This window comes from Leiobunum rupestre, chromosome 3, assembly GCF_980474605.1.
Source record: "Leiobunum rupestre chromosome 3, qqLeiRupe1.1.hap1, whole genome shotgun sequence".
NCBI classification, from domain to species: Eukaryota; Metazoa; Arthropoda; class Arachnida; order Opiliones; family Sclerosomatidae; genus Leiobunum; species Leiobunum rupestre.
The window spans coordinates 71,963,875-71,979,205 of record NC_143386.1 but is presented as its reverse complement, the minus strand read 5'-3'; the positions used below and the strand labels follow the sequence as shown (position 1 = coordinate 71,979,205).

Below are 15,331 nucleotides of genomic sequence, written 5' to 3'. Positions count from 1 at the left end.
TATGGTCTAGTTTAAGATTTAGTTACCTTTTTAGCCATGGCGATACGATTTACTAGACCAATTGTTTTAAGTCATGGCTTAAATGGGTATTTTAACGTTTGTGGGCCAAATTTATCATTCATTGAGAAATTACTACTCGTAATTGAGCGATATATAAGATGTATTTTACAATGGACAAAATTCCATAAAAACGGTTAAGATGTTGACGTATTGGGACCAGCATATTTTCATTACGTCAGAGAAACAATTGATAGGAAAGAATATGATATACACCAGTAAGTTACAATTATCATGGAGAGCCGACTCTGCTTTTGGGCTATATAAGGCGGTCCACTGTAAAATACATCTTATAGTTGGGGCCTGTGTGACATAACGTCTAACTTCTTGGCAGCACAGGCTTTCCACCGCAGTGGCCATTGGTTGGCAATTTCCACACTTGCACCTAAAGTAGTGCAATTTTTTGGTAAAATGGCTAAGCGACGAATAAATTAGCACTAACAACACTGGACAAATGAGTGGTTATTTACTTATTGCTATGACTGAATTCAAGTCTATCAATTTACATTCATTCCTTCGATACTTCGCATGTACATCCCTTACATCAGAACTTACAACTTTACGAAAATGAATGTACATAGGTACAATAAGTAAAGTAAGTTTAAGAACCATTTATTTGTAAAGATAAAATTAAAGATACAATATGGATATATTAGCGCTCGCCAAAAATTAGAACTAAAAAATAAACTACTGTCAAAGAAAAGTTACTCGTGCCTTTGCAAGGAATTAAATCAGCAGTGTCGTTTAGCGAATCACTCGCGTTGAATATTAAAATATTAATAAATAAATACATTATTTCGCAAACAAATTACAGAATTTTCTGATATTAAATAATTTGGAGGCCCATATATTAAATTTCGGAGCCCCCTTAAGACGACTTTTGGAGACCCCTACCAAAATTTCAAGTAGGCCCAGGCCTACCCCAGTCTGCTGCTGGCGCCGCTACTGGGGTGGTCTGCTAACAGTGATTCAAAATTATGGGGCTGGACTCCAACTTCTTCAGCCATTTTACAAAAAAATCTTATATACAAATTAAATAAATAAAAAGCCTTGGTCTTGAAGGATAGATAAGAGAGATTTAGCGGGGACCGGGAATCAAACGCAATGAAAACAATTTTTGAAACAGCCGGAGATGTACAGACCATGACCCCGAGAAACTCGCCGTTCATGGCTGTCGTTTGCGGATTATACGGGCGTCATTCATTGGCCGCTACAACAAATCGCGGCCTATTTCGCGTAGAAAACGGTAGCCATTTTTCTTGGTCGATTTCGCCGCAGTTTTTAATTTATTAAAATTCGAATTTAATCTATAATATTGAGTGACGATCGTTTTTGAAAGGAATTAAAGAAGAGGAATCGATAGAAAGTAGGTTATATCGGCGTTTCACCATCCCTTTAAGAAAGTCGCTCAGCAAGACCGTAGCGACTTCACGCGTCAGTTAGGCTAACTACTCCAAAATACAGTTTTAATTGATTATCAAATTAGTTCCTTGGGCTTGCGGTGCCTTTTTCAATCGTACACTAGGTTTATTTCAAACCTATGGAGAACAGGTTTAATTTTAAAAATCGGTCCACTAGTTAAGATTTTTTCGAGGCCGCTAGTTTAGAAATACTATAGTTTGTAAAATATTTAAAATAAAATATTAAAAATAAATTTGAATATAAATCTTCAATCATTGACTAGTTAAGGGTTCTAACAAAATTATGCAAAAATCCGAGGTTTTATATCTTAATTTTTGTAGAATAAGAGAGTGTCGTAAGAACGTCTTATTTCTAGAGTTATTGTTGACTTCCCATCTAAAGCGCCTTTTGGTAGAAAAACACGTAACTGAAAATCCACTTATCACGCATTGGTTCTACCTCCCAGCACGCGCCCACTCTAACCACGAGGATGCGAGCGTGTGTTAGGCTTAATTACTTTGTCCCGAGACCAGCAAAACTGTGTGTAAAATTAATGCACTTAAGTGAAACAATTATAAACTTGTGGTGTTAGAAATCACGTAATTACTCTTTTGGTCCAATGCGTGGCTAAGAAATATTTTTTTTATTTTCTACTGAAATTACCGAAAATTTAACAACTATCCATTCTTGTCCGTTAATATATAGTTGAAGGAGGTTCATATCAAGCGAATTGAGACCTCAGATCCATTTACCAAAATTTACTACTCTCGGAGTAGAATTCCTTCATTGACAATCTGTTAATGATATCTTAATTACTAAATTTATGTAGCACGAAACCTTATTAAAAGCAGTTGGAAAGTAAGACGCAATTTAAATTAAAAACCTTACTAAATTTTATTATAAAATGCAAAATATTTCATCTTTATGGATTATCGTGCATTGGCTATGTTTGCTAGTTTTCTAAAAACGTTAAATACTTAACAACGTTTTTGATTTCTTTCTAACTGCACATTTTGGTTTTACATTTTTGAATTCTAATGACATTTTCGGTGAACAATACTCGCGCCTGACTCTTCGTACTGTTGTTTACTAATCCACATGTATTCGAATGTCGACAAGGATGCCAAGATTGAGCCTCCAACCCAAACCGAATACTTTCTCTCTGGTGGCGCGATGATATTAGTTTTGAAGCTGCTCGGCGCTAATGCGGCCACCTCTTTTTCCAATCTTTCGGCAAAGCCATCGAACATGGAGGTTCCTCCGGACACGACGATGTTTTCGTACATGTTCCTTCGAAGATAGGCACTGCACATCTTGATGGAATTGTTCAGGGTTTCGTGGATACCTGGCGATTGCATTCTCATGAATGACGGCTGAAAAAGTGCTTCGGGGCAGCTGAATCTCTCGCTTCCGATGGTGAAGATTGTTCCGTCTGGAAGTTCGAAGGACTTCAATATTGACGTGGAAGCTGCGGCTATGTTCATTTCCTGATCAAAGTCCATCGCAACGTAGCAAAGATTTTCTTTGATGTCTCGGACAATTTCTCTTTCGGCTTAAATGTTTGAAGGACACAAAATTGCTTATTAAATACAAGGCTCAACGTAAATAGGAAATATGAGTAAAAAACCTTTCAATCAGAATTGAACGTAGGAACCCCAGAATCATTAAAAAAACATTTAGGGGGATATTTAGAGCATCCGGCTTTTCCGTACCTAGTAATAGCAGATGATTCTAATTATATTATGGCATTTTTTCAATCGATTCTGTGGCTTTTTAATTAGTTAATTGTTGTGATTGATTAAAGTTGAGGAAAAAATTGAGAATGCGAATACATGTGTAATGCCCGTGGAAACGAATGAAATAATATTGACATTTCAGTTGACAATGTTACCTAAGTTCTACTCTTAAAAAAGCCTTGTTTAGAACAGAGTTGACCACGTTTCCGATCATAAAGATCGCCATTATTAAGGTCAAGGTCACCATTCTCAATGTAAAGATTGCCATGCTATTATCATTTATTCTTTATAATAAAGTTTTCGAATATTCTCGAGATAAACATTTTGAAGGTCGAGATCACTACTTTGGGCACCCCTGCTTTAGAAGATATTTACCTGTGGTTTTGAAGGAATAGCCACGTTTCCCGAGGACATTCATCAAGTACTCGTTCAAATCACGACCGCCCATGTCCAGACGCAAAATGGCGTTGTTCAAGGCGTAACCTTCATTAACGGGAACGACCTGTATGACCCCATCGCCGGAATCTACAGATATGCCGTTAGTGCGACCACAAGCGTACATGGACAATACTCCCGGTATAGCGACGTACATAGCCCGCGTTCTAAACGTTTCGAACATTATTTCAGCCAATTTTTCCTTGTTGTCAATTGGATTTAAAGGCGCTTCTGTCAGCAACACTGGGTGTTCCGAGGGATCGACACTAAGTTCTTCGTGAAAAGTGTGCTGAAGCATTTTCTCCATATCTTCCCATTCCGCAACCATACCGTGCTCTATGGGGTACTTGCAGACCAACACAGAAAGGTTGCTTTTAGCTTCATCACCTACGTAACTGTCCTTCAGACCTAATTCTTCCTTGTTACACTAAAATATATTAAACAATCAGTCGTAAAAAAATTAATTTTAAAAGAAAATGTACTTCGTGTTTGGGTTTCCCGAGGATAGTAGGGAAGACGGAATGGGGCATGTCGTGGCCAGCAAAACCCGCTTTAGACATTCCCGATCCAATGTCAATGACCAGAGGAGATAGACAGTCGAACGACATGGTTGAAATTCTGGCGATAGATTTAATGTTAAATTAATTTCGAAAGCGGTACCAAAACATAATTAAGAATGTTCCTTTTATTTTTGTACCATCTGTGTGAAAATTAAATACTTTGTGGATAAGTGACCGAAAATTAACTTCACTAGTATTGGTCAGCTACTACAATTGCAAATCTCCTAAGTTCGCATCATTTATATCTCTGTGAGGTACCCGCTAATAGAACACTGAGAAGCAGAGTTGAGCCGACGATAAATTCAGTTAGAGCCAATAGCCGCCGATCCAACGCCGCCGTCGCCGATATTTTCTCTAACGCTGAACCACCGCCGCCGAATCATTTATTTTTCGGCGCGCCGGCGACGCCGTCGTCGATTTGTTTTTAGATATTCTACGTAATTTTATTTTTTGTCCAGCAAAAACATTTTGAAATTTTTCCCAAATATTTAAAGGGGGGGAGGGGAGATATAAACTTTTACCCTACGCACCGCCACCGCCGGGTGATTTTCGCGAAATGCCGCCTCCGACTCAAATCAAATCGCGTTGCCAGGGTTCAAAGTTTGCGGCGCTTAAACCATAAGCTTTTTCCCAGGGCGCTTGGCATTTAACAAATAAACTAGTTTCCTGGGATTTTAAAATTAAAGGCATGTAACGAAACATTTTATTTCCATTTTTGAACAACAGGCTATGAGTTTAACTATCCTCAAGCGCATCTAAAACACATTAAACACGGCACTGGATAAATACCATCAAATTAGGAAATATTTGCAATTCGGCTTGCCTTCGGGTCGAGTTTAATGTGACCGGAACCTGAACCGACCCGACCAGACCAGAAACCTGACGAAAAGGGTGTTCTCATTTCGGATCGGGTTGGATTTGAAGTAACCACTAACCCTAACCCGCCCCGCCGACAAGCCTATTGGCAATCGGTCACACGAAATTTAAAACTTTAAATCTGGCGATATCGCTTCGTTTGCCAAATTTAAAAACACTTGTGGCGAAAGGTTGGTTTTGACGTTTGAAGTATGTGTTTAGTGTGCCAGTTCGAGTAAGTCTAACTACACGACTTTTGGCTGGCTGCGCTACTGAGATACGAAGTGAAAAATAAAGCTATATACGAAGCAATATGTGCATATCGGTATGATGTAAAATGAACAACTTACCGTCGAATAATTTGTCCAAAAAGCTCCTGGAAGACGAATGATAAAGAATAGAAGCTGGCTTTTTAAAAACACTTCTTTATCACATCTGTTTATTAGCAAAACTGTTAACATCCATTCCTATAAAACCTTTAATCTAATCTAAAAATTGTAGTTCGTTATAAATTTCCGTTTATGGCGGGCAAAGGTAAAAACAGTAAATTCATCGCGTAAGACTGAAGTATAATATACTCTTTGTATATATTTATAAGACGTTGATTAGTACACTTTTCACTTACCTAAAAATGACCTAGATCACGAAAGTAATGTTTATTTCCTTAAATAAAAGTAACGTTAACATTTATGGATATTCCAGAGATAATTTAGATAAGTAGCATACACTTAATTTTTAGACTTAACCATTTTGAAAATATAAATTTCTAACATAACATTTTTGACCGGATATTAGCTCTGGCATCATTACAGTAATCGTTATCAAATGGTGTTATCAAACATAAGCGTTGATTTAGTCACTTTTAACAGTCAGTCGAATCGAATACTATCATTTTGGTTTTTCGAGTGTCTGTCTGGTAGCAGTAGAGAGATAGTATTGGCGAGCTTCTAAGTATTTTACACAACAATTGCCCTACGCATTTGCAGCCAAGGCTTCGAGAGTCTCTAAGTAAAATTTTTGCTCAGCTTTAAAGGTCCGCGGGCCCCTAAGTCAAACACTTTCTCAACATTAAGGTGTGCGAGCCTTAGAATATCACATTATTTCTTAGGTTTCAAACATTCAATATTTATAAACATTATTTACCCCTGAATAATTTTTATAGTTCCTCAAAAGAGTAAAGAAAGTTTATCAATAGGTCATAATTTATAATAACCGGTACGAAAAATTAAATCGTAGCCCAATTACTTGAAGCACAGCTAGTAAGTTATAATAAAATGTATTTCCCTAAAATATTTCACTCATTAAAATCTCCTCCAAATTAATAAAAGAGTAGTAATAGTAGTAGTAGTAGTAGTTCACGAGGAAAGATAAAGTTGAGGAAGCGATGGATAATTTAAATGTTTTAATTATAATTTTAAGCCGAAAATTACCTTTCGAGTTACAGATTAAAAAGCTATTTCAGTTGTATCGGTGAAATTTAGAAATGGAGCTCTAAATTCTATAAAGTAGCGCTCCTCGAGAAGTGTCTGAAATTGGTTTAAAATTGCTAATTTCGGTTGGCGATATCCCAATGTGTAAAATAAAACTTGCTATTCTGTTCTAAAAAATTGATTTGATACTAAATTCAGGGATTTAAATACAAATAATAACGTTATATTCCTTCAAAACCAAAGGATACCCCCAATGGTCACCGTGATATCTTTAAAAACATTTAGCGTGAATAATCTTAGGCCCTGACTCTTCGTATTCTTGTTTGCTGATCCACATCTGTTCGAATGTCGACAGGGACGCCAAGATGGAACCTCCGATCCAGACTGAGTATTTCCTCTCTGGTGGGGCAATTACCTTGATCTTCACGGTACTTGGCGCGACGGCTGTTATTTCCTTCTGCATTCTATCAGCGAAACCAGGGAACATTGTGTTTCCGCCGGACAAGAGGATATTAGCGTACAAATCTTTGCGAACATCGACGTTCGAGGTCATGATGGAATTGTACAAGGCGTCGTGGATAGCGGGTGATTCGACTCCCAGCAATGATGGTTTGAAAAGGGCTTCCGGACACTTGAACCTCTCTTCGCCGGCGGTGAACATCTGACCGTCTGGAAGCTCGTACGTGCTTTCGTATGAGGAAGACGTAGTTTCGGTCTCCTGCCTTGGATCCAATGCCACGTAACAAAGCTTCTCTTTCATGACCCTGACCATTTCTCTTTCAGCTGTTTCCAGAACAAAATTGATTCAAAATTCTATTATTTGCTACAATTCGGCCATAAATGAAATAAAACTCTTAGAGGGAACATGACTGGAATGTACTTAATAACAAAAAAGGACAGCGCAAGCCACAGCTTTAACTTTGATCACTTACCATTGCTTGTTAACGAACATCCTTGTTTAGTGAGGAGTTTCATTAAGTAATCAGTTAAGTCACGGCCAGCCAGGTCCAGCCGCAAGATGGCGTTGGAAATGGCGTACCCTTCTTGCACAGGAACAATTTGCGAAACTCCATCGCCGGAATCTAAAACGATGCCGGTTGTGCGTCCAACGGAGTACAATGACAAGACTCCAGGTATGGCGATGTACATTGCCGGCGCGTTGAACGTTTCGAACATGACTTGAGTCATCTTTTCCCTGTTGGCTTTAGCACTTAATGGAGCTTCAGTCAGCAAGATGGAATGCTCCTCTGCGGAAACGCGAAGTTCTTTGTCAAACGCGTGTTGCCAGACCTTCTCCATGTCATCCCAGTTGGTGACGATACCGTGTTCGATGGGATAAGTCAAGTTCAGACTATCTAGTCTACTCACAGCGTCGTCTCCGACGATAATGTCATCATTGGCCGCGTTTGTTCTTAAACCCTATAGGGAAACGAATACCACATCACTCTGTGGAATTCATCTAACGAAATTTTGGATTCGTTTGACCAAGTGTAGTTCTATAATGCTTTGTAGGTGTTTAGTTAAACCAAAAGTTTGTAATAGAGCTCTTATTATGGTGCCGATATTATCCACTTGAAACATATTCTTCGCAGGCCCTCATTGATTTTTCAAAAAGACAATTTGGAACAAAGAACTACTAATTTTTGTGATTTCCTAAAACTATTACATCAAAAAATTTTGTTTTAAATAAGAAAATATTCCTAGGCGGTGACTTTTTTAGATTTTTCATCGTTAGGTGAAGTAATGCTACACCAACTTTAAATTGCGCGTGCATGGTTAAATAAATGAAAAATTGCGTAACACTGATTAAAAACATTTTAAGTTTCGGTACGTTTCGTAGGTAACATGCTCTCGGTCTTCAGCCCTTTACAATCGTATAATACATGCTGTAAATTTTGTACCCAGATGCGGTGTACGAATCCGCGAATTAGCGAAAAATGCCCATTGAAATCTGCATAGTGACTGCAGAGGTTCATGTTTCATTTTAACGCCGAGGTGGATACTTCTCTTAAAATATTTCCAACTTCTGGTTAATTGTAAATGCTGCTTAACTAGTAGTCTGGTCTATTTAAAAATCTACAAATAGTTCTTCAAGGTGTTTAACACTAAATCTAAAAGTCTCACATCATGTTTGAGCCTTCCCAAAATGGTAGGAAAAATTGCCCGGGGTGCGTCATCACCGGCGAAACCAGCCTTAATCATTCCGGATCCATTGTCGATAACCAGAGCCGCCACTTCGTCGTCACACATACTTGCAATGCTAAGAGAAATACCCAAGTAATTAATTAAGTATTAATTACCCTATAAAAACGCTTTTCCTTTATTACATTCCAAAGCGAGGGGATGTGTAGAAATTATTTAGTTTAATAAATACTAATTTAACTTTGAGGATAGTTAAATTCACAGACTAATTAAAAAAATCAAAAATAATATGCTTTATTTAGTTTTTATATAAAATGTTTTCTGTTCTTAGAATGTGTTCTATTGTATGCCTTTAATTCACTGAACGTTATCGGGAAATTGCCCTTCAAATACTAAAAAAAAAAAAAAAATTTAATGCCCGATGTCCTGGGTAAAGGGCACTCAAACTTGAAACTCTGGTAACGACCCTAATAAATCCAATATAGTTTGGCAGCGACTATAAATCTTTGTTTTCACGGAATAAATTTTCATGGTATTGATTGGTTACCTCGAAGTTATGTAGACAAATAAAATGACCAGCAATCATTTGTTTTACAATGTGGAAAATTGTTTGGTGAAAGTCAGAATAAGCCCCTGTCTACATTTTTGGTTCAGATATAAATATTAAAATTGTATAAAATAACTATCATTATTACTTTATTCACGATTATGAACCATCCTCCGCTATTTTGTTTATCTGTCAGGTTTCTGGGCGCTGCCATTTGCCTCTTCGTGATTATTTCACCTCAAAGCTATTGTCTTTGTCTTACCGTCAAATTTATTTTTGATTAATACGCTGTTTTTCCAGTTAGGGGATTTAAAATTAAGCAATTGGTAGCTCAATCCAGGGTTAGACAATCCTTAATGTTTTTTATTGGCGTTGGAAAAACCGTGTTCTCTTTTTACTTTACGTACCAACGATATAAGCTAAGACTTAATTTCACGTAACAAAATATTATTTATTAATATTTCAAAATACTTACGATGAAAGCGGAAAGTCAAACGATATTCAGACAAAGAAAACCGGCTTTATTGATTTGACGTTATTTTGAGTGAAGTAACTTCAAACCCTTATTCTTATCAAATGTAGCTCGTACGAGTAGATTTCTTGGTAAACGTAATTATCTCACGTTGAAATAAGATAGATAAGAAATTACATATTACACATGTATTAGGATAAAATATTAATTATGCTCTAGAGCTAGATAAGTAAGTTTGAAAAAAAAAACAATTTTATAACAACGAAACAGGCACTTGTAAAAAAGAAAGGTAAAGCTTAGAGTTCCCTTTTTATCATAACATTTAACCGACTTGCAAATATAAATCTTTGAGCTCCAAGGCTCATTTAAAAGTATATTACATAAAAAAAATTCTAATTGCTTTCTAAATCTAGTGTTTTTGGAGTTATTCGTACTGTGCATGGCTACGTTAAATGGAGCGTATTGAAATCGAAAATGCGAAAATAAGTGATGCACCATAAATAAGGAACAATCACAGTAGATTTTATACGAATGATGCAATAATTAAAGGAGACAGTAAGGAAACGGACTTTTTATCCCAATTGGTGGTTTACTACTAACAGAATCACGTATGTCGCAACTGTACACCAGGGTTGCATATCCCTTTTTTTGAAATATAGAAATCTAGACTATATATTTCACTGCGCGACAGTTCTGTAGTTCCTTTATCAACAATTGAGATTTTATTGTGTCATTAAAAACGTAACAATTGACATACTTTTCGTAATTATAACACCTAGGTGCTGAAGGCAATTGCTTCTAATTTATTCCTGTGGTTAATAAATTATCTCATTTAAAATAAGAGGTTTAGGGACAATTATGTACAGGCCACACACCCTATCGTCCAGATCAACAACCGCCCTAATTAAGCCGAAAGGAATTTTAACTATTAAATATAGGGGCAAAGGGTCGAATACATTTTCTATCTTTTTAGTGTAACGTTCGTGGTGATACACCAGCATTTACTAAATATTATTCAAATTTAAATCATTTGGATAAGGAACCAGACGAGCTGATAAATCTCAATGTTATGGACACCATCTTTATAGCATCGTTATTTGGCAGGAAGCGACTAAAATTAAAAAAACTCTCCGAGACTAGATAAACAATAGTTCTTACGATTTGGTGCTCTTTTTTAAAGTTTACAAATGGAGCAAAATTCTATTTTCATTTTGAAGGTCAAGATTAACATTTTCAAGATCATAATCGCCCTGTTTATAGTTATTTCTGGTTGTAATACTTTTATACAATTTTGAGATACACATTTTGCAGGTTGAGATCGCCCCTTTCGGCAGCCCGCTCTAGATCATCACAATCTGAAACATGTGAATATGATAACTTAAAAACACTTCCGGTGAACAATGTTCGGACCTATCTCTTCGTATTATCCTTTCGAAATCCACATTTGTTGAAATGTCCCAAGAGACGCCATAATGGAACCCCCGATCCAAACGGAATATTGCCTCTCCGGTAAAACGACGACGTTGACCCTCATAGAACTGTGTGCCAGTGCTGTAACTTCCTTCCGTATTCTATCGGCGAAACCAGGCCACATGGTGCTTCCGCCCGACAATATAATGTTCGCGTAAAGGTCCTTTCGCAATTCATTATGGAGTTGTATACCATCTCGTGGATGCCGGGACACTTCAATCCCAATAATGAAGGTTTGAATAAGGCTTCCAGACATCTAAACTTTTCAGAGGCAATCGCAATCTGCTGGCCATCGGGAAGACTGTAAGTGTCGTTTAACGAAGAAGACGAAGCGGCAGTTTCCATATCTTCGTCAAAGTCTTGAGCGACGCGACGTAACCAAGTTTCTCTTTCATGTCCCGCACTATTTCCCTTTCGACTATTTTAGATAGCAATGAAAGAAATTAATATGATCATTAATGGATGTGTTAAGTACTAAAAAGGAACTCATCTGTCATCCTTAAGAGTTATCGCACCTCGTACATCTAACTAACTCTCGCACAAAATGTATACACCTTTTGCGATTTTTCAAAATATTACCTTCCAATTTTACTCAACAATTGGTTGAAATCCGTTAATTTGCCCCTGATTGAAAGTAGGCGCCATCTTTGCGAACGGGAAAATAATGATCTGATAGATCTGAAGTGGAACCGCTTGGGATGGCTAATTACCCCTGCCAAAAAATATTTTGGAATAGTGTAAGCTATAATTTGACAATCCATTTTTTTAAGCATAAGTGCTCATGTGGATCCATTTCGAATGTCTTTTTTAACAACAGCCGCTAAGGTGCATCCCTGTAGAGAATCTTTTTTAAGCATAGGTGCTTATGTGAAAAATATCGAAGAACTTTTGTAAGCATAGGTACTTAGGTGAATCCATATCGATAACCTTTTTTGCGTATAAGTGCTTAGGTGAATCGACGTAGCATGTTCTTTTTACTAGGAATTACTTTTCTGTCGGACCAAAACGCATCAAATAAATTTAAGGACATGCTCTTATCAGTTTTAAGAACTCTAAGTTGTATGTTATTCCATTAAATATGCCAGATTCAATATTCAACTTCAAATTCCTCTCAATCAGGTTTGCTGGTAATTATTCAAATTCCGCTGACCTTTCTGTTTTTCTGACCTATAAGCCCAAAATTTTTTTTTTTAATTTCTTAGTTTACTTTTACCACAAGTAAAATTACTAAAACAACTCCACAAAATATTCAAGATAACCTGACTTTCCCTGTTTCCTGACCTGTGGTAGCCCTGTCTGTGTGAAACAGCCAAGTGAGATAATATCTAACCGAAGTTTACTTATTGTGGATGATAGTTACCAAAAGTAAATATTGAGATAAAGTCTAATAGTGCCTTCAGATTTAACCTTCCACCATGCTTGACATCCTTTTTAAAGAGCTCTCGATCACGTCATTTTTTCCACCAATAGAAAAGCACTTTATTTTCCCGCGAAAAGTAGTGCATTCCGGGGAATTTTGGGACACATTGTTTCGGTCCTCGCTTTCGACGTCTCGAATCGTCCGCTTCTGTTTCAGAAACGCTAGCTTAGTATTTTACTTCGCGCTCGGTTTTGTTTAAACCTCGTTTAAAGATTTTAATAGCTTTATAGGTTACATCCAGTTCGAAAAAAAATCTTTATAATTCTTCAACAATGCTTCAATACTTAACCCTTGGCTAGTCATTTTTTATGAAACCAATTAATATGTTGCTTTTCTGGCTATAGAATTGAATGTTAACTAATTAAAAACCACGAAAAAAGCCTCATTTTAATGTTTAAATATTCGTTTTCTTGTAATATACTCCACATGACATAAATTTGTGAATAGCGCGATATCACTGATTTAAGTTACATGTGTATCTTTTAAAAAGGCGTATTATTGTTTTTAAAATATTATATTATAGGTTCAATCATATATCTACTTTATATACTTTATTTTGGAAAATAAATTATCAAATTATCGCAAGTGAAAGTTTAATATACGCGTATTTTAAAGTGAACTATTTTTACAGCGACGGAGTACATCGATACACTTAATGTTCCTGAAAAGTGGCGAGGGGGAAGGCATCACTAAAGCCAAGAATTTTTTACCCCTCAAATAAGATGTCGCTGGTCGAGGCGATAGTATTAAACTTTATATCAATATTTACTTTTGTAGTTACCAGTAGTAGTAAAGCAATAGCCTCGTTCATAAAGGATAGTCATCAAGAAGTTGGTCAGATCGCCAAAAGCTAAGTCCACGCGAGAGATGGCGTTTGCGAAGACACTAAGTCCTTCAAAGGGGGCGGTATAGGTAAGGCCATCGCCACAATCCAAAATGATGCCAGCGTGTCGTCCACTCGCGAAGTGAGGCAAGACCGCTGGGTTGCCCACGTAAAGAGCCGACGTGTTGAATGTCTCGAACATGACTTGAGTCAATTTTTCTTTGATGCCTCTTCGGTTGCGGATGGCGTCGGTTATCAAGACGGGCTTTTCTTCGGGGTTGACACGCAGTTCGTTGAAGAAAGTGTGCTGCGAGATCTTCTCCATATCGTCCCAGTTCGTGATAATTCCGTGTTCGATCGGATACTTGAAGGTCAATTTGTCCCGATTGTTCTGGGCTTCTCGGCCAACGTAAGAGTCTTCAGGGCCACGTTGTTATTATCTTCAATGATAAAAATGGTCGTTAAGAGGGAAACACTAAGCTTTGAAGTTAGTTTAAAACGTTTTGAAAAAAAAGTAGTAATTTTGAGGGTAGTAACTGTAAAAACTATGACCATTATTCGATTTACATAATTAGTGTTTATTACCTTAAAATAATTGTCAAAAATATTTTTCTGTAAATTTGTATGTATTTTTAAAATGTTCATTGTTAGATGCAGAAAAATAAGCTGTATTATAAGCCTGCTATTGTAAATATTGTAAGGTTTTTCTTTTGCAGGTGCTGGAAATTCCCTGGAAAGTGTTTGTAGTGTATTGCCTGCTAGTGCAAGGGTTGAGGACACGAGCGTGACGTAGATGGAAATACCACGTTCGCATCGCGCGCGGTATCCCAACGACTCTGCCCTAGCGGGATTAAAACCCCCGGACAGCGTTGCCAGACGTACCATAATTATGGTACAATTCAATAATTCTAGCTTGGAATTTAACTCGTACCATAATTTTAACAGTGTGCTATATGGTACGTTTTTTCACAATAAAATTAATAAGGTGTACCATATTTTCAATAATTTACGAACCCACTAACATTTTGCACTCATGTTCAGCTCAAAAATTTTATTAGTTAATAAACATTCAGAGTGCCCTATATTTGAGCAGTCCATTGCAACTTATAGTGAAATATCTTAACGTTGGAATTCAACGGAAGCCCGAGCGTAAAAGATGTCTGCTGAATAGCGACCTCCGTGCAATAATTGGTGAAGAATTTCACTATAAGTTGCAATGGACTGCTCTGAATGTTTATTAGTTTTACTGATATAGGCAGATTTCCGAGGATAGCCAGAGTTCCTACACAGTACTGATGAGCCCCAAAAGGGCGAAACCGGTCTACTGTTGGAATCTCTGGCCTAAATTTTGACTTTTTATATTTTATTAGTTGCCTTTGTTACAAATAAATCTTGACGTTCCCAACGGCAATATTTCGTAATTTTATCATGAAAAATTACTTTTAAATTTTAAAAGCTCTCTAATCTCTTGAAATAATTTTGCTAAGAAATCAATAATTTTGGAGCTTGTATAGCATAATTTATTTTTTACATCTGGCAACACTGCCCCCGGACCGAAGTTTCTCATATTAAGATCAAAATATAACAGTCACTCAATTTCTCGTCCGCATCCAAAAGAATTTTGTAGTAGTCCCAAATAAATAATTTTTCTTGTCATCGTTGATATATTGTATTATTGTCTAGGAAATTAGCTACAATGTTTCAGTCCGTGTTATTAAGTTAATTAAGCTCTCCAAATTAAGAACTCAATGTTCATAAGTTTAATTTTCCAAAACACATGTATAAGGCTAGTTCGCGTTATAAAAGTTTGTTTTATAAGTAACTTACGTACTCATTATTAATAGCGAATAAAATAGATGGATTTTTCGTTAAATGAAAATTATTATAAGACCATGGACACTGTATCTCTAACCGGACGGGGAAAGCTGTAGCTTCCACCATACAAAATCACATGCCGCCGCCACCGTCTCTCTGTAAAGGGGG

At 36.9% G+C, this 15,331-nt stretch overlaps 2 protein-coding genes and 1 pseudogene across 2 annotated transcripts; all 3 read right to left on the bottom strand.

Moving 5' to 3' along the window:
* Positions 1-2,327: 2,327 nt before the first annotated feature.
* LOC149954555 (actin-3, muscle-specific-like) lies at positions 2,328-5,482 on the bottom strand. The gene is made up of 4 exons (XM_090169132.1): positions 5,395-5,482; positions 4,112-4,247; positions 3,570-4,056; positions 2,328-3,010 (listed from the first exon to the last, which is right to left on the bottom strand). Exons 2-4 carry the CDS (start codon positions 4,235-4,237, stop codon positions 2,493-2,495), a joined length of 1,131 nt encoding a protein of 376 aa, XP_090025258.1. The 5' UTR covers positions 4,238-4,247; positions 5,395-5,482; the 3' UTR covers positions 2,328-2,492.
* A 1,002-nt stretch (positions 5,483-6,484) lies between these two features.
* LOC149954554 (actin-87E-like) lies at positions 6,485-9,724 on the bottom strand. Its single transcript, XM_090169134.1, has 4 exons — positions 9,639-9,724; positions 8,599-8,734; positions 7,407-7,893; positions 6,485-7,257 (listed from the first exon to the last, which is right to left on the bottom strand). The coding sequence occupies exons 2-4, from the start codon at positions 8,722-8,724 to the stop codon at positions 6,746-6,748; spliced, it is 1,125 nt and encodes a 374-aa protein (XP_090025260.1). The 5' UTR covers positions 8,725-8,734; positions 9,639-9,724; the 3' UTR covers positions 6,485-6,745.
* A 1,289-nt stretch (positions 9,725-11,013) lies between these two features.
* Positions 11,014-13,688, bottom strand: LOC149954553 (actin-1-like; annotated as a pseudogene).
* Positions 13,689-15,331: the final 1,643 nt, after the last annotated feature.